At 34.6% G+C, this 23,415-nt stretch overlaps 2 protein-coding genes and 1 long non-coding RNA gene across 3 annotated transcripts; 1 reads left to right on the top strand and 2 right to left on the bottom strand.

Annotated features, from left to right (window-relative positions):
* Positions 1–321: 321 nt before the first annotated feature.
* On the bottom strand, positions 322–2,113 carry LOC130613059 (uncharacterized). The gene is made up of 2 exons (XM_057434375.1): positions 1,189–2,113; positions 322–1,107 (listed from the first exon to the last, which is right to left on the bottom strand). The coding sequence occupies exons 1-2, from the start codon at positions 1,435–1,437 to the stop codon at positions 946–948; spliced, it is 411 nt and encodes a 136-aa protein (XP_057290358.1). The 5' UTR covers positions 1,438–2,113; the 3' UTR covers positions 322–945.
* A 2,009-nt stretch (positions 2,114–4,122) lies between these two features.
* LOC130612192 (receptor-transporting protein 3-like) lies at positions 4,123–5,284 on the bottom strand. Its single transcript, XM_057433491.1, has one exon. It carries the CDS (start codon positions 5,137–5,139, stop codon positions 4,258–4,260), a length of 882 nt encoding a protein of 293 aa, XP_057289474.1. The 5' UTR covers positions 5,140–5,284; the 3' UTR covers positions 4,123–4,257.
* A 14,603-nt stretch (positions 5,285–19,887) lies between these two features.
* Positions 19,888–21,974, top strand: LOC130612507 (uncharacterized). The gene is made up of 2 exons (XR_008975476.1): positions 19,888–20,291; positions 21,559–21,974. It is a non-coding gene; the product is annotated as an uncharacterized LOC130612507 (long non-coding RNA).
* The last annotated feature ends 1,441 nt before the right edge of the window (positions 21,975–23,415 follow it).

Below are 23,415 nucleotides of genomic sequence, written 5' to 3'. Positions count from 1 at the left end.
CTATTTCTTATTGTCTTGTGAATGGAAAAGCACCATGTTGATGGTTTTCATGGTAAATATTTTTATGTACTATATGTTTCTTCTTTGAAAATTGATTATTTTTCATTAATATGAAGGTCCACTTGTAAGTTTTTATATTTTTTTTTAAAAAACGTGTCAGTACTTACAACCAGTTTCGCAATCGTCTTCAATAACATGTGTTTCATTTGTGACGTTCTTCGAATTCGTATTCTCTTCGCCTACACAATTGATTCACAACAAAGATTAAACACAAAATTCATAATAAAACGTCAATTTTAATTTCAGTTCAGTTGAATCTCCCCTGGCCAAGCTTTGATAAGATGATCTACTGATTTATTTACAAATTCTGAACCGTTATCGGAATGAAAGATCTTTGGTGGTCCGAACAATGAAAATATTTTTTCCAACTCAACAGTGATTGGAGCGCTTTCCTTTCTCTCCAGGGCAGCAAGAAAATTAAATCTCGACCAATGATCAATGGAATGAAGGATATACTTATAGTCTCCATCAGGCATATGACTCATGTCTATTAAATCAACCTAAAAATGCGGAAAGTGAAAAGTTCATAAAAAATATAAAACAAACATATGTAAATTTTAAGCATTTGATGTTGAGGCAAAGAAATCTCCGGTTGAAAAATCAAGCATTATTAAGAGCGTTTTGTTATTTTAGTTCAGGTGTGTGCGAACTTACTTGGAAGCGTTTCATGAAGCCATTTGATATAATAGGCTTGATTGGCGGTACAGTCTTCTGTGGCTGTTTTAAGTGGCAAGTTTCGCAAAGATTGATATACTCTTCAATAGCCGATCTTGGGATACCCCAAAATGAACTTGAAACCTTAGTAGGAAAAATACGAATTGAGTAGTTATTTGTATCAATCTTTATATTTTGTCTAGGGTACAATTTTTTATGTAAATATAGTTATTAATTCTGATAAGAAAACACTAATACCTTTTTGAATGTCTTTTTCACACCAGCGTGTTTTAATTCATTACAGTGAATTGAGCGTATGATGTCAAAGAATTCATCTACGTATGCCACTCTTAAGTAACCTTCAGGTATCGATTGATTACTTGTATGGTTTTTCTGAAAAAAGTAACGGTTATAATAATTACTTACATTGTTGAACATCGAACTAAAAATTTAAAATCACGATTTTTCACTTACAGCTTCTTGTGAAGGCACAATCAAAATATCAACCATTCCCAGCTCTTCGCAGTTCATCAGCTTAAACTTCTGGGTCAATAATCTGAAGCGACGTGCTTCTGTACCCTTTTTACTGTCCGACTCATTGCTTTTTAAGTTCTGGGAAATTTTCTTCCCAAACTCTCTTGTTATTGTGCCACTCGTTGGTCTTTTACCAGTGCCTGTGTAACGCTGGGCAAATTGTTCAAATTTTTGACGATGAACTTCCATGGCTTAACTAAAACTAGTGTAGCTCCGACGATTGAAAAATTTAAATGAAAGTTTTTTCGAACGTTTTCTTCGAATTTGTAAGAAACTAGACATCCTGTCTGGCGAAAGAAAAAAAGGCTCCACGTAAATTGCGAATTTCGTTTCATTTGCGATACTTTCCTATTTGCTTGTCACGAATGATATAAAAGCCGGTCGGCCCCGATTACGTTCGTTGTATAAGTGTCGAATAATATTTGACTGTCATACATAAGCCGGCCTTCCCCGATTATGTGCGTTCTATAATAAGTGAGAAATAATAGAAAAATGTCATACATAAGCCGGTCGGCCCCGATTACGTTCGTTCTATAAGTCTCAAATAATATTTCACTGTCATACATAAGCCGGCCGGCCCCGATTACGTTCGTTCTATAAGTGTCGAATAATATTTGACTGTCATACATAAGTCGGCCTGCCCCGATTATGTTCGTTCTATAATAAGTGAGAAATAATAGAAAAATGTCATACATAAGCCGGTCGGCCCCGATTACGTTCGTTCTATAAGTCTCGAATAATATTTCACTGTCATACATAAGCCGGTCGGCCCCGATTACGTTCGTTCTATAAGTGTCGAATAATATTTGACTGTCATACATAAGTCGGCCTGCCCCGATTATGTTCGTTTTATAATAAGTGAGAAATATTATTACACTGTCGTATATAAACTGGCCTGCCCTGATTATGTTCCTTTTATAAGTGCCAAATAATATTTTTTGAGTAATAAGCCGGCCTGTCCTGATTATGTTGCCCTGATTATGTATTTTCTGCCCTGTTCTTAACCGGGGCAAGCTGCCGTACTTAATCAGGCCAATGTTCATTATCCGGGCAGAACAGATCTGCTTACCCAACTCAGGCAAAAACACTCTCGGTTATTCGAACTTCAGTTATTCGAATAATTCGGTTATTCGAAGTGATTTTTATTCCCCTTGGGGCCAATTATAGGCTAAGTCACCCTCAGTTATTCGAATTTTTCTTATTGGGAGATCGTCGAGTGAGAACATTGATTTTCTGCGATTAAAACACTTTTTTTCTTCAAAAAATCAGGTTTCAATATTCATGGCTATTTACACTCTTCAAGCAATTTCTTCAAAAGTTCAATATTCTCCTTCGGTCCAGAGAATTGAAGCAAACAGGGGATCCTAAATCCCTTATCATCTCCAAAGTTAGTTCTTTTCCCTGTCACTTTTACTTTGCAAGTACACAACATCTCTGACTTCAGAAAGTAAAATATCGTTTTGGCAAATTTTCCTGTTTTTCCTTTAGGCAAATGACCAACAATATCTCCTTTTTTGCAGACCGCCACTGCATATTTGTCTATGTCGTTTGTTGGTTCCATTTTACCTTCTAGGACTTCACCAATAACAGCGTTCCATTTTCAACTGAACCACAATGCCTCAATTACTTAAGAAAAGTCCATTCCATTAAGGTTAAGTTGAAAATCTGGCGGGAAAACGAATTTTTCAGTTATTCGAACTCCCGGTTATTCGAAGTAAATTCTTATCCCCCTTGAGGCTTCGAATAACTGGGAGTCTACTGTATGTAGAACTTGTATCTTGTATGTAAAAGACATCACACAAGCAGCGAAAATTTTAAATTGCTTCCCGGTTATGAAGTCATAACACAGTCAGCAAGTAAACCAACGTCTACCAAACACAAACGGTTGTTTTTTAAAACAACGCCCCCCCCCCCCCCACCCCCAACCGGTATGGATTAACTTCACTTTTCATAGGCATTATTAGCTTTACTTGTTGAAACCAAAACTGTTTTGGATCATGTATTTGCTTACATTTAACTTAACCAGCTTTTGACGGAAATCCACCTACACAAAATAACCGTACAAAGTATTTCAAAAAGTTTTGGTCCTTATCTTTTGTGTGTCATTTGACATTACTATAACATTTAACAAATGTAACTGTGACAATGCTATACACATTTTGTAAATCGGGTAGAGCAGAAGTGTGCACAAAGTATGGGTTAAAAGATTTGTGGCCATAAAAATAGCCGTTTTTGTTGAGCAATGATTTCATAAGTGAAGCATGCGTTAAAATTTTCGCTGCGTCAGTTATGAATTTATAAGTGAAACATATGTTGAAATTTTCACTGCTCATGTCATGAATTCATAAGTAAAGTAATTATTAGGTGAGGCACAGAAACATTTTTATTTCATTGCTCGTGTTATGTTCTAGGTGAGGCATACAAAAAAATTAAAATATTTCTCTGCTTGACTTAGGGTGACAAATGGGAAGCAAAATTAATGGCACTAATTGGCTTCCATAAAAATCAAATTCGAAATTTATCTAAAACAAATTTGACTCGCAAAAATAAATGTTTGCAGAAAATTGAGATAATATATATTCCTCACGAAAATTTTAAAAAATTGCTCATTCGCGAAATTAAGTCGTAACGAAATTTTTAAAAATTTCTGATTTGCGGAAATTAAATCCTCGTGCGATATTAATTTTTTTAAGCCTCGCGAATTAATTTCATATAAAAATTAATCCTTTTCCGTAGGGCAAATCAATATACCAATCATTTTTTCTTTTCTCGATAATAATTAGGAGAAAGATTTTTGAACATTGAGCCTCAGTCAAAAGGTCAAAATCTGTGTTGCTTATAAAAACAGCGTGTATGTATTGTAGACAGGAAATATTTTACTTTATCTAACTATATATTTTTCAATAAAATTTTCACAGGTTACAACTTCATAGTCAAACATCACCGGAACATTGACTAATTTTAGAAGAACTGTTTTCATTGAAGTTTAGAGATACTTGCACTTTTGCTTTAGGTGCGAATGGTGAAATACCACTGGATGTACAGTTTTCTCCTTCGTGGTGGTCGTGGTGGTCGAAGGGACGATGAGTTGCCCTTCTTGTCGTTTAGGGCTAGATTTGTTGTTTTATTGATAAACGAGGAATCGCTTTGTGAGGATTGCGTTGACCATCGCCTACTTCGTTTTCCTGAACAAGAACCATCATTACATGCTTCGCAATTAGCACAGTCGTGCCTTTTTTCTGGAGGCACAGGGACGCTACTCCCTGATTTGCTATGAATTTCTTCTTTTTCTTTCCAACCTTGACTATCAGATGCTTGACTTCCGTCAGAGTTGTGCTCGGTATTAGAGGTTTCGTCTATGATTCTTCTCCCATCTCGTGCCATACAGACACCTTCTTCGCAAGCCTGGCAGTTCACAGTATCATGCCTCTTTCTTGGTTTATAATCGCTTTCACGTGTCTCAGTATCCACCTCAATACTTCTTTGCTCACCAGGTTTGTAGTAATACTTTCCCTTAACTTCCTCTAGCAGCTGTAAGAGCGCTTTTTCGATAGACTCTGCCCTACAAAGGGGCATGGTGTAATCTTCCTTGGGACAACGGTTACACCTTTGCCCTTTTGCAAAAAAGGTGACTTCACCATACTTTTCTTGCTTCCTATCCAACAGCCTATATGTGAAACGCATATATGAGTAGTATGATGTCCATCGTTTAGAACATTCATGGCAGGTGTATGAAGCTTTTAATTTTCCCCTCGCTTCTATTGGTGCTGGCGGCTCGAAAAGTGAACGAGCGTGTTCCTGTAACTCTTTGTCTTCAAGATCAGAAAATACATCAGTAAATATTTCTTGCCATTCCTTTTCATTTATCAACTTTCTTGGCGCGTTAGACATGTCTTTGAAATATCACTAATGCTATTTAAATAAAGAGCAACGTAGTAAAATAGTTTGGGTGTATTGTCTTATATTTCCGAGAAATACGAGTCTTTCCACCAATCACATCCAATAAAACTTTTAAAAACAATAGATTGCGTAACCGGGTTGAACACAGTTTCCGGCATATCGTCCTGGCCGGTACAAAGTCAACCATGACTGTATATTCCTTTTACTTTTGTTGTATAATATCATGTTGTTGTTTCTCCTCATTTTTCCCCGAATTTAATTTTTTTTAACCCTTTTGTTTTAAATACTTTACTAAAGATCTATGAATTATCTTCTGTGGAAACCGCTGCATAAAAAACATCAAAAAGTTTGTTTATATTTTGTAAACATGTTTTCTTTTTCTGCAGGGAGTCTGTGCTCTCACCTCTTTAACTCTTCACCGTTGCTTTAAAAGTCCTAAAATTACCGATTTTGATTTAATTTTTACTTTCCTTGTACAAAACCCGTTTATTCTTTATTTTTGCTTTCTTTTGAAGCGTTACAGTTAAGAATTTATTAAAAACGTAGACCTTGTAAAGTTTTGCAAATAAATTTGTCAGCCTCATAAAACATTATAGGCTCAGATTATCAAAATTTTAAGAGACCTCCAGTTTAACTTAGTGTTATTGTTTCTAAACGCGAAGTGTGCTCCATTTACAATTGGGATATACAGCCTAAAAACCTATTCGCTTAACGGACCTTCCATCTTTCGTCATTGTTTTTTTACACAGAATACTCATCTTCTATATAATTCTTACGAAACTAAGTTATCACTTTTCCATTTTGTGTTATTTTGGACGAAAATGTAGCGCTACTCTTACGACGAATCATTTTTCGTAATTTTTTTATTTTTTTTTTATTTATTTGTTTCTTTTGTTTGTTTACTTTTTGTAAGTAAATAGACGTGTAGTTGCGTAAAACGATCTTTGATTACTAAAATATTACAACCTCGTCCCCAGGGTATTTTACCTTTTTGATCGATATGTAATACAGGCTCGGGAGTCCCTAGACCCTCGGGACGAGGTTAAAGTCGTTCTTGATCGCAGTAACTTTTATCCCCGATAAATGTAAAAGACGAGGTTTTCCTATTTTTTCAGTTTTTGTTGCAATTTTACCAACTCGGGAGAAAACCCGAAACAGCCGGTTTGTTGAATGAGGGCTGGGGGCATGTTGAAATATTGTCTGCCAGTCTGTCGAATTGAATTATAGATACTCGTTAATGAATGGATTTGTTGCGATATTAAGATCAGATCATTTAATGCTGATAATGTAACGTGTTCCTTGCAAAATGCTGGAATTCAGAAAAACGCGTCACATAAAAAAATCATGCGGTATTTCTTTCTGCCTTTTTTTTCATTGTTTAGCTTTGTTTCTATTATTATTATTATTATTATTATTATTATTATTAATTTATTTATAGTTGACAAATTTACAAGAAAATGTAGCTCTGAGGCTAATTAAAGTCAACTTTAAAAACATTAAAAACAATAAATAACTGAATATAAAAAATCTATAAGGAATACCGTATATACCATTTTTTTTTAAGTATTTTAAATAATATAAATAATATGTCAAAAATATGTCAAGGCTATGTAGTGGTGGTTCCAGGAACTCAGTCAAACTTCCCAGGCAGGGGTCGAGAGAAAATAATATACAACCAGATAATAAGGCTAGAATATTCTCATATGATGCCACCCCACCTAAACCGTCGCACCGCGAGACATGTTTAACTGAGTTCCCGCTCCACAACTGGCAAAGGAAGACAACGGGGAAACTAAAGAAAACCTAATTCAGGTATAAAAGTTTTGCATATTCTGCAAGGACAATGGTTTGGAATCCAGTTTCTTATTTTGTTTCTAAACTCAATTAAAGTACCAGCGTTCCGATACTCGTTAGGCAAAGAGTTCCAAAGCTTTAACCCAACATTAGACAGTGTTTCGATCCCATATCTCACTGAAAATATTTTGTTACTCTTGAGTTTGTCCTTCCTCAAATTATACAGTGGTTCAGGAAAAATAAAAATTTCATTCAACATTTCTGGACCTGTTTTTGTTTTAGCTTTATACAGCTCAGTAACAAGGATGCGTAAGTTCGTTTGGTGAATTGTAACGCTCCCATTTTTTGATAAAAGCTCTTCAAATGAGGATTGATAGTCTTGATAGATAATTCTTAGTGCTCTTTCATGTATATGGTTTATCCTATTGTTTAATTTACGACTGTGAAACATCCATACTAATGGACAGTACGAAAAATGACTAGTGACAAAAGCATTAATAATCAGCTTTCGCTGGTCTAATGTCATTAAGGAAGATAACCTTGCAAGCGCACTAACTTTCTGGCCTGCCTTGTTACAGAGCTGATTAACATGTTCCTCGAAAGAAAGTTTGTGGTCTATGGTTATACCAAGCAGTTTCTCAGTTTGAGAATTGTTTAGAAGTTTATCACAAACTTTTAATCGTACATCAGTTTTGTTAGTAAAAAAATGTGATTTTTCTGGGTTGGCTTTCATACCGTTATTTTCAAACCAAGTAAATATTATAATTGCTGCATATTCAATCTTTTCAATAACTTCGTTGATATTCTTTCCTATTGAAAATGGGGTTGTATCATCAGCATAGTTGACAATGCCCATATATGGGACAAAAAGGAAAAGGTCGCATAAAAATATATTGAAAAGCAAAGGACCCAAAATTGATCCTTGCGGTACGCCGTATTTTATTTTTGTCCATGCACTATAATTGTTATTTATACGTACTCGCTGTTTCCTGTCAATTAGGTACGATTTTATAAACAGCAAAGAGTTCATATCAAAGCCATATGCATGAAGTTTTGCTAGTAATAGCTCGTGTGGTATGCAGTCAAATGCCTTAGACAAATCAGTTAAAAGCGCTCCAAATGTGCCACCTTTGTCAAGACTGTTTTTCCATTTTTCAATCATACTTATGAGGCATTGTTGTGAACTGTGCCCCTTGCGAAAACCAAATTGAAGTTTCGAAAATAATGGCTCGAAGAAGGTGTATATTTGGTCATACATGCATCTTTCATAGATATTTGAGATGTTCGATAGGACGCTTACAGGTCTATAGTTCGCCTTTTCAGTGCGCAGTCCTTTCTTGTGTGTAGGAGTAATATCTGCGTTTTTCAAAGATGTTGCAAATTCAGAACTTTTTATAGATTGAGTAAAATTTTCAGTAATGAATTGGCTAAAAATATCACTGTTTTCTTTGATGATGTTAGTAGGAATATCATCTTTTTGCTGCGCCTTTTTTGGATCAAGTTTTCGAATGTATTTTTCAACATCTTCAAATGCAGTTTGTTTAAAAGAAAATTTTGTGTTGCTTTTTGCGCTTTTTCTTATCTTTTCTACACTAGGATGAGATTTATATTTATATATTATCGAATTTATTTGATCTTTGGGTCTGTTTTCATTACTTGAAGGTTGTATATTTGATGACTTTATGCCTAAATTTTCAACAACACTGCCAAAATAATTGTTGAATATTTCAGTAATATCTTTATCATGAGATATTGTAGTCCCATTTTCAACTAAGGTAATATTTTCACTTGTAACTGTCTTGTTAGAGAAACATGGTTTTACTGTTTTCCAGAATAACCTATTGTCAGTTATATTTTTAACATTAAGGTTGTTGAAGAATTTGTATTTACTTTTTCTTATTAGTGAAACACAAAAATTCCTTTGTTTATTGTATGCTAATTTACTCTCTGGAGTTTTATCCTTCCTATGCTTATTTAAAAGTTTTGATCTCTTCATAATTGCCTTGTTTATTTCTTTACTCATAAAAGCTGCCTGATTATGACGTACATACCTTTTCTTTCGAGGAGCATGATTATCTAAGATACTTAAAACACTGTTTTTGAAATTTTCAAACATTTTAAAATCATCGAGATTTTTGTCATCATTTAGAGCACCCATTATATCATGGCGGAAATTTACATTATTGAAATTCCGATATGCTCTATAATTTATAATTTTTGGTTTTCGTTTAGCAAAGTTGGCTTTTAAAACAGTCATTGTCAATTTATGAAAATCAGACAAGCCTGTTTCAATAGCCCTGGAGTGACAAAAAGATCTTGGGTGGTTTGTTAAGATGAGATCTATGTTTGTAGGGTTATCTATGCTTTTGAAGCATGTAGGCTCTTTTATTAAAGAGTTAAGTTTATATGTTGTTAAAAATTCATTTACATGTAGATTGCTAATTTCAGCGTTAAAATCACCCAGTATTACATAGTTCTCATATTTGCAGGAAAACGAATCAATGTTTTTACTTATGTGGTTTAAGTTTTGAGCAATAAGATTAGTAAGGGCCTTTTTCTAGGGCCTTTTTCCAAGGGCGTCTCTTTCGTATGATGTACTAACGGCAATTGTCAGTAAGCAACTCCGGCGGTGAAAACAAAAAGAACTGGAAAGAAGGTTGTGCATTCTCGGGTAAGTGCATCACTATTATTTTATCACCACCACTTATAACCACTCACAATGAAATATTCAATACATGGTGTCTAATTCTGTTATTTATAAAATGTTGTTTTGAAAAACAACTATTTTATTGTTTTTTGTTTTGCTTTGGAGAGTAATTCATTCAGAGATCTGCTGCAAAAAAGCTACGTAAGATTACACAGAAAATGTTTTCTTCAAGCTCTCTAAGCACAGCTATAAAAAATCTGAGCACAAAAAATATTTTAAGTCGTAATATTTCCTAACTATGCGGCGCTACTGCAAAATGACTGTCCTTTATAACAGCTAACTTATTCCATTCTCAACCTCGGAGCTTTTTGAGACAAACCTAAAGGGCTCTGGGGGACAAGAGTGAATGTATTCGGGATATACGGCTAGTCTCGATAATAGTTGAAGTAGAAAAGTCGTAGATAATGAACTTAGAATTTAATTACCAAGAGATTTTGTGTGAAAGGTGGCTGGGTGGTTTTTCGACAGGACAAGATGAGGCATTTGTACCATCAAAAATTTATTCTTTCGGGTGGCAAGCGGTAAAAAAATTTGATTGACTCTTTACGCACAAAAAAAATTTCGCCCATAGCTACTGAGTGGAGGTTTCAATAAGGAATGCAATCTCGTCCACAGTTCTTTAACCCGTCTACAAGTCCTCGCCTGTTGGACATCGAGGTCGTCAAGTTAGTACTAGCGGCTTTGCAATTAGATAAAAGAAATATAGATGTTAAATTAATTTAGTCCTATGTAAAATTATTAAAAATCAAAAAAAGTTCACAGATTCAGAAAAGAAAAATTAAAAAACTTTTAATGTGAGCGATGGTTAAAAACGCAAAGTTTTTTTAATTGTTTTGTGATACAACCCCTTTTCTTGCCAGTACTCGTTAAAAAAATTCAAAATAACAATCTAAGAAATAACCACCGTTTTTTCCGCTAAGATTCTTTTAATCTCATAATATGCAAATAGGCAATTTACACGTTTTTATTAAATAAAATTCATTAAGTCTGTCCACATCCGTTTCCCCGGCCTTTTTATATTTTTATGGATACATAGCCAATACAAGATAACAAAACAAGACGCAAGCCCTTAAAATACCTACGGGAAATTACATCGACTAAAATTGATCTTTCGTTAAACGCAGCTACCATTTTAGGTTCACGCACAGGCGGCATAATTTATGGTAGAGAAGATCTAAATAACATCTTTAAGTGACCAAACATCCAGGCATTATGAAACTTAGTCCAAATTCACCTGTACTGAATAGTTAAAGCAGCGAGATGAATTTGCTTTATATAAAAAGCTACATTTCATACAACAACGTATACATTTTTCAGGCAACTAAAAATTCATTAACAAGGTTTGCTTAAATCTTTGAGAAAGACTTCCTCCAAGGTTAAGCAGACAGTAAAAGTGACAAAATAACTAATTAGTGACGAAATAAATTTAAGCATATAAGAAGAAACGTTCCTTAGAGGCTTTCAGTTCTTTATTAAGAGGCCTATGATTTTTTAATATACAGTGCTTCTTTTAGTAATGTTCCATTTAACAGTGTCCATTAAATGATGCATTGTTTTCATTTTATTCGGACTAAGTTTCTTACTATATTGGTTAAAATTTTCAGCTGGTTGGTTTTTAGAAACGTAAGCAGGAAAGATTAAAATCAACCTGAAGTGATGGGCTTCTAAACGTGTTTATTTTCCGCCATTCTCTTTAAAGTTAGAACTCCTTTTCAAGATGATAATGGAATTTAATAACGAATTTGAGTACAGTAAAAAAGTGAGCCATATAGTTGGCGATCGTATACCCAGGCCAATGTTGACATCACCTATACCGAGAATTATTAAGCAAAACCACATAAAATACGGTATATTACACAGAACAGCACAAAAGAATAACATTGCTACAGTAACAATCGTCCGTTTCTGATAATTTATACTGGAGTGACGACAGTCCTTCATTTTTGCCATTCTTTTTCGAACATACCAGATCAGATAAATTTGAGAAGCAGCGATCACTATGGTGATTACTAACAGAGTTAGAACTAAAGCCAAATAAATATACACTGAACCCACCTTTGCATTGAAGGCAGAAACAGCATTTAGAGCTACCGATGCCAATAAGACCACTGGAATGAAACAGGTGAAATAAAGTTCCCCAAATTTTATATGAAAATTTGGAGTGGTGATCAACAGGCATCTGTCTATTGATATAATCATTGTCAACGCTAATGAAAACGAAAACGGAAAACCTACAAAAAACTGTAGAAATGGATGTATCATGCATAGCAGCTTTTCTTCAAGCCCAACATAGAAAAGCATCATTGCAGGTACGGAGATTAATCCAACACCAAGATCCGACATACTCAATATTAGAAATGACTTGACGATTTTACTGCTTTTTTGTCTTCTCAATGATCGAATCAATACAGTGTTAGTGTATAGAATAAGAAAAAATAGGACACCAAATATGGCTACAATGACGTAATTGAATTTTCTACTTGCTATTGGGACAGCTTCAAGGCAGACGTATCCAGTTGAAGGGGTTGTGAAAACAGATGACAAGTGGAACGACGTTGGTGTACTTTGCGAATTATTCTCCATCTTGTTTTGTTCTTGTTTTTCGAATTAACTTCTCTTAAACACTTTTCTTTCAAGGCTACTAGTTAATGTCATATGATCGTTCTATGTTTACGAAATAAGAAAAGGGCGTGCCGGGACATTTTTTATTGTAAACGAACGTGGAGATTTACAGGGAATCGATTACTCAGCTGCTGCAAATTCAACATTCGTCCCAAAGAAAATTTGAGGACACAATAGATCTATTGCCATACATTTATAATACTTAATATTATTCTAAAACAACGAATAAAGTTCTATGAAAAAACAAATTAGATATACAAATATAACTTCCTAACGACTTCCTAATTTGCAAATTTGTCTTTCATCGTAGAGAGAAAACCTAAGGCTATTAACCTGATTCCATACATTATTTCGTCGCAAATCGTGCTGATTGACTACTCAGCAGGAGTGTCTCATACACACACAGCGCACAGCACGCACGAGCCTCCTACATTCTAAGCTACTCTGCCTTTGTCTCTTCTTCTTTTATTACTGGAAATTTCAATAGATAATTGGCTTTCAGACTTTTTTCATTCTCTTTGCTTTTTATACAAATTTACGGTCAGCTATAACCTTTTTTGCTAGAGTTCACGCGACCGTCAGGTCACTGCAATGCTACAGTGTACAACAATTAATGCTTCCTATATCGACATTCCCAGGAGGCGATAGAATAATTAAATCGGTATAAGACACAAAAATAGGCAGCACATGGTAAGTTATCTTATCGTAATGTCATATGGTACACGGGTAACAGCAACCCACTGTTTTTGTACGGTCAAGATACTGTAAGGCTTCCCTTACTTGTAAAACAAGAGGGAGATATCTTCTCATCCGAGATACATGAACAACTTACAAGAAAAGTATTTACACACTCGACATGATAACGCCTAGAAACACTTCGAATATAATTGTCACTCAATTACACACCAAGTTGTAAGCAAATATTATTCATCATACGGGAAATGAAGTGCCATTATACCATATTTTTTACTTCTTTTTTCTTCTACGACAATACTTGGACGTTTAATAGAAAAGAACGATAAATTCTGTAAGCCAAAGCACGCTGTAAAAGAGATAAGTAGCCCTGTGACGTCGCCTATTTAATTAAAGGACACTATGATAAGCCGGCGCTTCTAATTAGCGGTAGCCAGGAAACCCAGCATAGTTTTTCTCATCACAAGGAAATCAGGATAATTAAGGTGGGAAAAATTACGCTAGGTCTGAAAACGACTTTTTTGCGGTCAGAAAACTAACGCGCTTGTTGATTTGTTAATTCTATTGTTCTTTTCTCACGTGGGCAATATCAGAGAATCCTTTGTTTTTGAGCGCAAATGACCTCAGTCACCCGAATAAATATAATAAACTCTTGTACTTTTGAGAGGGTAACATGTGACCACGCCAACTTTGTGCTCATTGTTTGATTGCAATTCGGGGTTTGCTATGAGGTGTCTTCACATTTTAGGCATTTGATCTGACATTGTTTTGCGCCCCCACTTTAAGAGAAACTGAATTTGATATCCTCGAAGAAAGGTAAGTAAAATAGGCTAAATTAGCGGCCGATTTTCTTTCCTTGGCGATAATCAAACTCTTATAAAAAAAACTTCCAAAATTTTGCTTGCGCACAAGCAAATAAGCGACGCACACTTAACATTCGGCTTCCTTACTTTTTTTAATATAATAATATGTAATGCCGGCTTTGCATTTATTAAAAAAAGTGTGAGCCGGCTCATACGGATAGAAAGTATACGAACAATATTTATTGATCAAAGTAATCTAAAGAAAATCAATTTGAGATTTAAACGTTTTGCACGCGAAACCAACCTCGTCTCCAGGGGCTTTTGCCTTTGTGACATTAAGTAAGCGCTAGCGACTTTGACATAGGCAACAATCCCTGGGGACGAGATGACGCGAAACAAGGCATGCAAAGGCGTAAAATTCCGCCTAATTGAAACACCATCGAAGCTAAATCTGTAAGAGAGAACCGCCTTGGTTGGTCCTTTTGTAAATATGTGTAATAGCTACATTTTTACGGGAGTGCCTTAAACTTCAAACAATCGCTGCACTTAACTAAAACGTTGAACCAAAGATCAACAGCGGAACAAAAATTGAAGAGAATAGGAAAACAGGAAAAAATATTACAACCAGTGGGATTAGGGACGACAAACACAAAGCAGCAATACCTTCCTACCGTATTATTATTGAAAATATTTATCCAGTATAGCCTCTTCAGTTCCTATTGGTATAAGCACAACAATCGCTCAACAAGGCAACCGCCTAAGATATCAACCCTATTCTCATGCTAAACACTAAGCAGAAAGGATAGATTCAAACTTTTATGGTCTCTGGAATGAATCGGCCGGGGTTTGAACGCAAGACCTCCCGCACTGGAAGCGAACGCTCTACCTCAAGGCTATCAGTCGGTCCCTAGTGATGAAAATACTAGAAACTTTAACAAATACAAGACTACCTATGGTTACACAAATTTTCAACCCCTTCCCTAGAGCATCTTGTATCTTTTCTGACATCGGACGGCGAAGATGTTTGCCTCGCCGCCCCGTTTAAAGAAAAGAGACAACAGGCGCTGGGAACGAGGTGGACAAATTTCATAACACTTTGAGTGACATCCATTAACCAAGCGACACAAGAAAAATAATATTTTAAAACTTTCAGAGCTTTTTGTATACTATCGCATTTGCATTTCATCCCCAAGTTCCTGTCTTTCAATAAATTCTCACATAAACTCAATAGAAAGATTGAGATACCAACGCTACACAACCCCAGCCCCAGAGGGATTTATATGTTTGACGTTTCGCTCAAATAAGAAAACCTTATAAATCCATAGGAACGAGGTTTAAGGCTTTCCCGGCTATCCTTTAACCAAATTCCAGCCACTCTCAAATTTTCTCTCCGCTCCTGCGAAATGTTTGTAAACTACAACAAATATCTATCAATTCAGTTCGTTCTATAAAATCCCTGAAATCCCACCCGGCAGCATCTACTCATTATATATTCAACATAGAAACTCGATCCAGTGCTCATAATTTTCCATTAAGCGAATTATCAACCTTGATAGATCTAAAAGCCAGATTCAAAGTTGATGAGAATTCTTTAACAATTAATATCGCTCAATTCTTCATAGTTATGAATTAGTAAACACAAAACTGCTGCATTTGCGTACATTAAGCGATGAAGAAGGTGTGTATATAATTTCAGTGGTGAAATAGAACAACTTCTGAAATGGACGAACAAAAGTATCGAATATATATTCTCATTTTGTTTTTCGCTCATGTTTACGCCAGAGACGAAATTATGCTATATGAAAAAGGTTGGAATAAAAAGCTTAATGTAACAGCAATACAAAAGATGGAAGTTCAAAGTCATGAAATATGTTTCATGCATTGTCTGTACAACTCCAAATGCAAATCCGTGAATATTTTCGCCGGCAATGGTCATTATATGTGTGGATTGCTTCCGCATCATAGATGCCTGAAGGAACTGGTGACTGAGATGAATTATTCCTTTTACGACACAAAAGATGATTGTCAATTTCGACTACAATTAGCCACGCATCAATGCATGCAAATAAATGCATCAAACTCGGTGGTTGTGAATAAGTGTTCGAATTCATCGAACACATTTTTTTCTCACAAAGGCAAGAAGTTAAGGAACGGCAATCTATGCGTCAAACAAAGAGATTCGGACAGTTTCCTGATTGTTGGCGATTGTCATGATGCCCCGACCTTCGAACTACTTGTTTCAAAAAATAGACAATATCGCATCATCAAATTTGTGGAAATTTCTGAAAGTTGCATTCATGTATATCAAGCAAGTGCTTCAATCCCCAATCAACCGTTAGTAAAATACCCTTCCTGCGGAGAAGCCGAGCACACATTATTTAAAGTAAACAAAATAGGGTAGTTATATACCTGACATTTTTATTTATCAGCACTTATTTTAGACAGCCAATTCTGTCGACAGTATGTTAAAGGAAAATTGTTACAAATCTTCTTTTTCAGCTATAGCTACACAATTTGTCATACATGTTGTACTTGTCTCTTATATCTTACGTACATTTACAAGTTTGTGATTTTTTTGGACAATCTTAAAAGCACACCTTAATATTTGCGTTTGCTACGGTTTTTTGTATTTTCTCTTTGTTTGTGGTAATTTCAATTTTATATATTTTGCATTTTGAAACTCGTGCACTATCGTGTATATAGCTCGCACAAAAGTTAATTATAACTATTCATATAAAAGTTATTTTAGGGTCTGTATATAACTGACGAATTCAATTCCTTGTTTCGGATTATTCATTAAAAATTGTTCTGAATAGTGAAAACGTCAACATGAATTTTTAATCACGTTAGAATTTGATGAACGCAGTTGCATTTGTACAAAAACACTCAACTTTTTTTCAACGACTCTAAACTTTACAATCTAAAGCCTTAAAATTTTTATATATTTTGTTTGTTTTTCTAATAAATTAGGCCCTAAAAAAGCAAGAGGTATTTTTTTTTCAACTTCAGTGACTATAATTTACAAGGGCCATGATTACCGCAGATTATTCTCTTGCAAGATTCAAGAAATATCAATGCGGGAAATATACGTGACGGGTGAATTCCAGTGTATTTTGCAGTGGAAACCGCATTATAATTGCACCTACAATCATATTAATAACCCCCGTCCAACTAAGTTTCACTACTCTATACTAACAGGCTGGCAAGAATACACAAAATAGAGATACGGGAAATCTGTACGACGGGTGGAAATCTAAAGACCATCAGAGTCGTGGATTCTTCCACTGGTTAACCACTCGTGTTCTTAAATTGCTCCTAATTTTTCTCTTCCTTTGTTATTTTTGAATTTTAAAGCAGAGTTTTAGTGCTTTTTGATATTAAAAAAGCCTTAATTGTTCTTAACATGCGCTAAAGTTCCAGACCTCTAAAGACATACGTTCCTACAGAATTTATTCCTATAAAAAAACTGTATATAACAAACCTCGTTGTTCCCAAAGTTATTTTTCACTTTTTTTATATTAGGATCGATATCAAAGGTTAAAAAAATTGACCCTGGGGACGATGCCGGTAGAGAACAACAAGTGATAAAATGTCATTAGTTGCAACCCTGTTTATGATTGTTCTCCTTTGAAGTGTTGGAAAATCGCCAAAATCGCAAATGAATTTAAATATCACGCAGATTGAATTTGTAATGCTGAGAATCAAATTTTCGGGTTGTGAAATCTTCAAACACTGAGGAATTGTATTTCGCGACTCAAAAAGAGTGTTAAAAAAATGGCGCCAAAATAACAATAATAATATTTTATAATAATTTTCCATTCACATAATCAATATCTTAACAAAATCATCACGTTATAAAATAAAAAGTAATAATATAATTAATGACTCGTATCAAAATAGCTCAAGAGGCATAGAATTAACCAACCTAATGAAGAATGGTTGGTCTCGCTCAATGAGCAGACTCTCCTTTTGTGTGACTTTAAAATTTTTAGACTCACGCGTTAGAATATTAAAATTCTCAGAAGATGGTGAAGAGCATGAAGAAGAGTCCAAAATATGTTGTAATACAGCAGTGGCTGGCAAAACCTTAACTTTTTTACCAGTCAGTGGCGAAACTTCCATGTATTCGGACATCCGAACTTTAAAATAGCGAATAGACTTGCCATAATAAGTGACATTGCAGTCACTACACGTAAACTTATAAACAAGTCCGGAGCATAGAAGTTTCGGTATACAATCTTTAAATGAGAAATAATTACTCAGGCACGTATTAGAGGTAAATACTACTTCGAGTCTACAATGAGGTTAAAACGAACTAAAGAGTTTAGAGAATCTGATCTGGTTCGCATGTCGAGCATATATGTTCGCATGAAGCGTGCGAGAGCTAACACAAAAAATATTTTTCACCCAGATCCCGATGAGGAATTGTATTTTTATTTAATAATTACGAAACAACTTTAGTACTGGTCTCTTTTTATAACTTTTATGACCCCCTCCCGACAAAAAGGAAGATCTCCTCCGGCTCCGTAAGTAGTTGTCGCATGCCTTTTAGTACAATGATACTTCATTCAAATGGAAAAAAATTGAAGGAAGAAAAATTAGTATTTCAGTCAGTTGACTGCTCTAACGACTTATATAAGAATAAGTACAGCATTTTCTTAAAATTAGACTTTAAAGTAGGAATTCATTTTTTTTTACTGTTTACATAAAATACAATATATCTTGTTAGTACTTCAAAGTTCTTGTTATCTTTAGACCTATGGAAAATTCAAATCTAATGTTGGCACACATCTTTCTCCTAAAACTTATATAAATGTCCATTTAAAATATTATTAATTATTCCCTCTAGGATGACTGTATTTAAGAAGTATAACAATACAGGGAGGAACAAATAGATAATTATATCTTTATATTATGCAATTTCCCTCCTCATCTAAATGTTCTGCAATCAGGTTATTTATCTCGTCTTTTAAAATCATCTTTTTTTCTTGGAAAGAGATCTTTAACTAGGCCTAAACAGAACATCTCGTCTATTTCATAAGTCTTTCATTCCTGGTCGATTACAAGGCTATCATCAACATTTTGGCAACTTCATTTCTAGTCTGAACACCGCTTTGTCTTCTCATTACCTTTGGAACGCTTCTTGACGAAGATGTTGAAGGTACTTTTATGGTTGAAAGTAGCTCTAGTGTTTAGGTTCAAGATACTGGTGTTACTTCATCAACATTGGGGTCATCCCTCATCTTGATTGATCGAGAAATGAACAGTGAAATCGTTTATAACGCAATTTTTGGAATGACGTCAGCATTTTGTACGCTTTGCTATTTTTCATTTCAGAAAATATTTCCGATATTATTCTCAGCATTGTGCAATGACTACCACCTATAAAACTATATGTCCTACCTATATCTCCTAAAAATATATATTCTGTCCTTTATGAAACTTTCATTTACATTTTTGAATTGCTACAAAAGTGTGTCAAAATGAAGCTATTTCAGTCGCTAGTATTCTAATTTAAATTTACGCTGACGAGTTTTTAGTGAATATAATTGCTTTGTCATAAATAATTATTTGTTCTGGGAAAAATTGCGGACAAATTGTTACTCCTGTTGTCTATTTCATTCAAAAATTGATTTTTCAAGCCTTTTTATTGAAATTGAAAACAAAACGTTTCATGATGAGAGGGACAATGAATTATTAAAGAATCTTTTAGTGGATTCTTCCACAACTAGTTTAGCCATTAATATTGCTCAATCTTCTTAGTAATAAATCAATAAATACGTGGGTACATTAATCGATAAAAATGTATATTTGGTGGTGAAATAAAACAGCTTCTGAAATGGACGAACAAAAGTGTCGAATATATATTCTCATTTTGTTTTTCGTTCATGTTTACGCCAGAGACGAAATTATGCTGTATGGAAAAGGTCGGAACAAAAAGCTTAATGTAAAAGCAATACAAGAGATGGAAGTTCAAAGTCATGAAATATGTTTCATGCATTGTCTGTACAACTCCAAATGCAAATCCGTGAATATTTTCGCCGGCAATGGCTACTATATCTGTGAATTGCTTCCGCATCGTAGATGCTTGAAGGAATTGGTGACAACGAAAAATTATTGATTTCCGCCGGCGAGGGCGGAATCTTTAAAATCGCCTGGGAAGATAGAGAGATAGATAGATAGAGACAGCCCAGAGCCTGGACGCCTAAAACTTATCTAGGCTAAAGCCTAAATTCTCGTTTTGACACATTTAGTTCTGAGAACGAGGCTATATTGCGTTTTAAACTAATAGAAATACATATACAAAGGGTAATTCCCTCCCACCCAGGGAATTTATTTAGGTAGCCAGAAAGTTTCATGCTGGTGAAAAGCAGTTTGCTGATTAAATTGATTTATTGCTAAACTAGCTATATATTTGATACTGTGAAAACGATATAAATACATAAATATATATATATATATATATAAAAGACACCTATCGTACTTCTGTTGTTGGTGTGCAGAAATTGTCGTCGACTGCTTCGGTAAGATTATATTTTGATACCCAAATTCTGAAACATTACTAAATTTAGCAAGCTTAAGAAGTGGACATGCCATAGCTTTCAGAAACCAGAGAATTATGTGATGTGAGTGCTAATAAGCTGCATATACCGTAAAAAGTGCAGGTAACACCACTGTTTGCACACAGAATTTATGTCAACTTTACTTTGTCTATCAACGAGCCTTTCATCATAGTGGAAAACTGTACGACATAAAGCCTCTCATACCCCAAAAGTCCTGCACATAACTTTAACGAAAAGCATATAAAAATCTAGGGCAGTTCTTATATCAAATTTTAAAAACTTGCATGAGCACATAGGAAATTGACATGTTTTTCACAGGTGTAAATGTTTTTTATAATATATTAAAGATAAAAATAGGACTATGCAACATTAATTCAAGAATAATTTCAGAGTGATACTTTTCAAGCAGGTTTTCGTGTGGTATGTATATAAAATATATGAGTAGGATGTCACACTCATTGCTTTTTTGCTGAGACGTTGAAAGACAGAGATCGATAGAACGTTTACACAAGCACCAGTGTCTATTTTATACGTAACCATTGTATTATTGGTTGAGAGATCGATTATCTCTTTGGTTTATTATTATGTTGAGATAAGTTTGATTAGATTTTCGACATTATTTAGAAAAGTGTCCTTTACTTTTACAGGTATTGCATATTTTGCCGTTTGCTGGGCACAGAATTTGCATTTCTTGATTTCTTTGCTTTTTTGACGATGGATCATCTGATTGATATCAGAATTAGCAGTTGATGACGATTGAGTTGAGTCAGGTTTGTTGCGAGAATAGACTTAGTTTTCAACTTTGATACCGCACTAGCTCTGCAGTTGGATAGTACTTTTCGAATGTGATTTCGTTTTCGCAGAGTAGGCGTTCTTTAAATTTTTTGTCTCAAACCGATATCGAACGTGTATTCCATAAACTTTAAAGGGAAAGACTCCTGTTAGGTAGAAGACCTTATATTTAGTAAGAAGTTGGGAATTATGAAACTTTTTCGTACAAAAAATTACATTTTATAATTGAGACTTGAAAAAGAAACTTTTCGTTTTGCGGGAAGTCGGCTGTACGAGGTTGGTACCCTGGGTCCATTGAACGTTGATGGCTGGTCCGTTAAATTTTTGAATTATAAAAGATTGAAAACGATTGGACACGCATGCGTCTTTGTGATTTTGGGTGGTTCTTGGTGATTCGGGTAGCTTTTATTGTACTTTCTGTTTTTTCACATTTTAGGGAACCAGTCCCAAATTGTTCTATGATACAAAACATGTTGCCACGATTTCATTGAACTAATTTTTACCCAACAATTCACAATTTCAAGCGTCATTCAAACGTGATTTGCATGTGAAGATTTGTTGACAGAAGCGGTTAAAAAAAAGATGGAACAATGATGAAACAGAAGAGCTTGCTGATTTACTCAATTACCACTTTTTGTTGGATGCGTTTGAAAAAAGAATATATTTGTTAAATACAGATTATGAATTGAAATAAAAAAATACTTGTAATAGCCTAATTTGTAAAGTATTTTTATATAATTCAGATTGACTTTCGTGGTAAAAAATCTCACGATTAGGGATTGGTCTAGGCTGAAATGTCTAAAAATGTGTAAATTGTTAGCTTTTTCGTTTAACATATATATAGCTGTACAATTTTTTTTCATTTGCAATCAGTTGCTAGTCTAAAATTTTGGCGCATGCGCACACTTTTTTCCTTAAAATCGCGGTTTGAATGACCATGTTAAAAGCAACAAAAGCAAGCACGAGGAACCTGCGTACCCACTTCTGTATCTCCAACAGACGGACCTAGGAAAAACGGAAACCTCACAAGACCTTATGAGTGTGGCGGAAATTGTTAAAGCCGGCTTCCTATATCTTTTGATATCCGCCAGCGAAGGCGGAATCTTTAAAATCGGCTGAGGAGATAGAGAGATAGATGGAGACAGCGCGGCTAGCCTGGACGTTTTGACAATTTTTTTCTGAGAGCGAGGCTAAAATGACTTTTAAGCCAATAAGAATCCTAACAGTGCAACAAATTGTTTTATTATCCAATGAACAATACTTTATTTTAAATTTTATATGCTATCGAAAGATAATGCTCGTTCAGTGTAGCATAATGAAGATCGTCTTATAATGCGCCATCTTTGATATTATAAACGTTTCCCTTTAATAATTACGTCATTTCCTTCTGTACAATTTTGCAAGCACGTAGACTAAAGCTATATTCAGCAGAACTAATTAATTATTCACGATTTTTAATTTAAAGAGGAATTGTTGAGACTGAATATTTTTGGTGAAAGATAATGTATTATAGCTATAAAATCATGACAAGTGTGTTGCAAAAGAAAAAATAAGAATATGTAGTCTGATGAAAATAACCTTTCGTAACTGATTATGTAAAAAAAAAATTGCTGCTACCTTTAAAGATATTTTCCAAGTTGTTTTTCAGAGAAAAAGAGAAAATAGATAAATTTTCAGCCTTGTCGTTATTCCTTTTTTTGTTTTTATTGTTCATCAATTTTCAGGTTTATTATTTTTTTTAAATTGTTTTTATAAAGAAATGAAGTTTATGTAAGTTAAGTTAGCTATGATTTACAGTTACAATAATAATCAAAAATTAAAATTTAAAATTTTAGAATATTCAATGATTTTTGTTCCCCCATATTACTCAGTCCTCTTTAAAGTTCCGTACTTTTTCAGATTATTGCTAATGGCGGAAATCTTTACGCCACAGGGCTTCTTGTTCGTTTTACGACACGAAAGATGTTTGTCCATTTCGACTACAATTAGCAAGTGCCAAGCACCAATGCATGCAAGTAAATGCATCAAACTCGGTGGTTGTGGATAAGTGTTCGTATTCATCGAACACTTTGTTTTCTTACGAAGAAAAGAAGTTAAGGAATGGCAATCTATGCGTCAAAAAAGGAGATTCCGACAAAAAATACCTGATTGTTGGCGATTGTCATGACGCCCCGACCTTCGAACTACTTGTTTCACAAAATGAGCAATATCGCATCCAATTCGTGGCTTCTAAAAGTTGCATTCATGTATATAAGGCGTGGATTTTAACCCCCAATCAACCGTTAGTAGAATA

This window comes from Hydractinia symbiolongicarpus, chromosome 10, assembly GCF_029227915.1.
Source record: "Hydractinia symbiolongicarpus strain clone_291-10 chromosome 10, HSymV2.1, whole genome shotgun sequence".
Taxonomy (NCBI): Eukaryota; Metazoa; Cnidaria; class Hydrozoa; order Anthoathecata; family Hydractiniidae; genus Hydractinia; species Hydractinia symbiolongicarpus.
This window is presented reverse-complemented; position numbering and strand designations above follow the sequence as displayed.

Excerpts from the sequence above, each read along its gene's own strand:
- LOC130613059 (XM_057434375.1), bottom strand. The coding sequence starts at position 1,437 with ATGGAAGTTCATCGTCAAAAATTTGAACAATTTGCCCAGCGTTACACA. Across the intron at positions 1,108-1,188 it reads TTGTGCCTTCACAAGAAGCT|AAAAACCATACAAGTAATCA; the intron begins GTAAGTGAAAAA and ends TACTTTTTTCAG.
- LOC130612192 (XM_057433491.1), bottom strand. The coding sequence starts at position 5,139 with ATGTCTAACGCGCCAAGAAAGTTGATAAATGAAAAGGAATGGCAAGAA.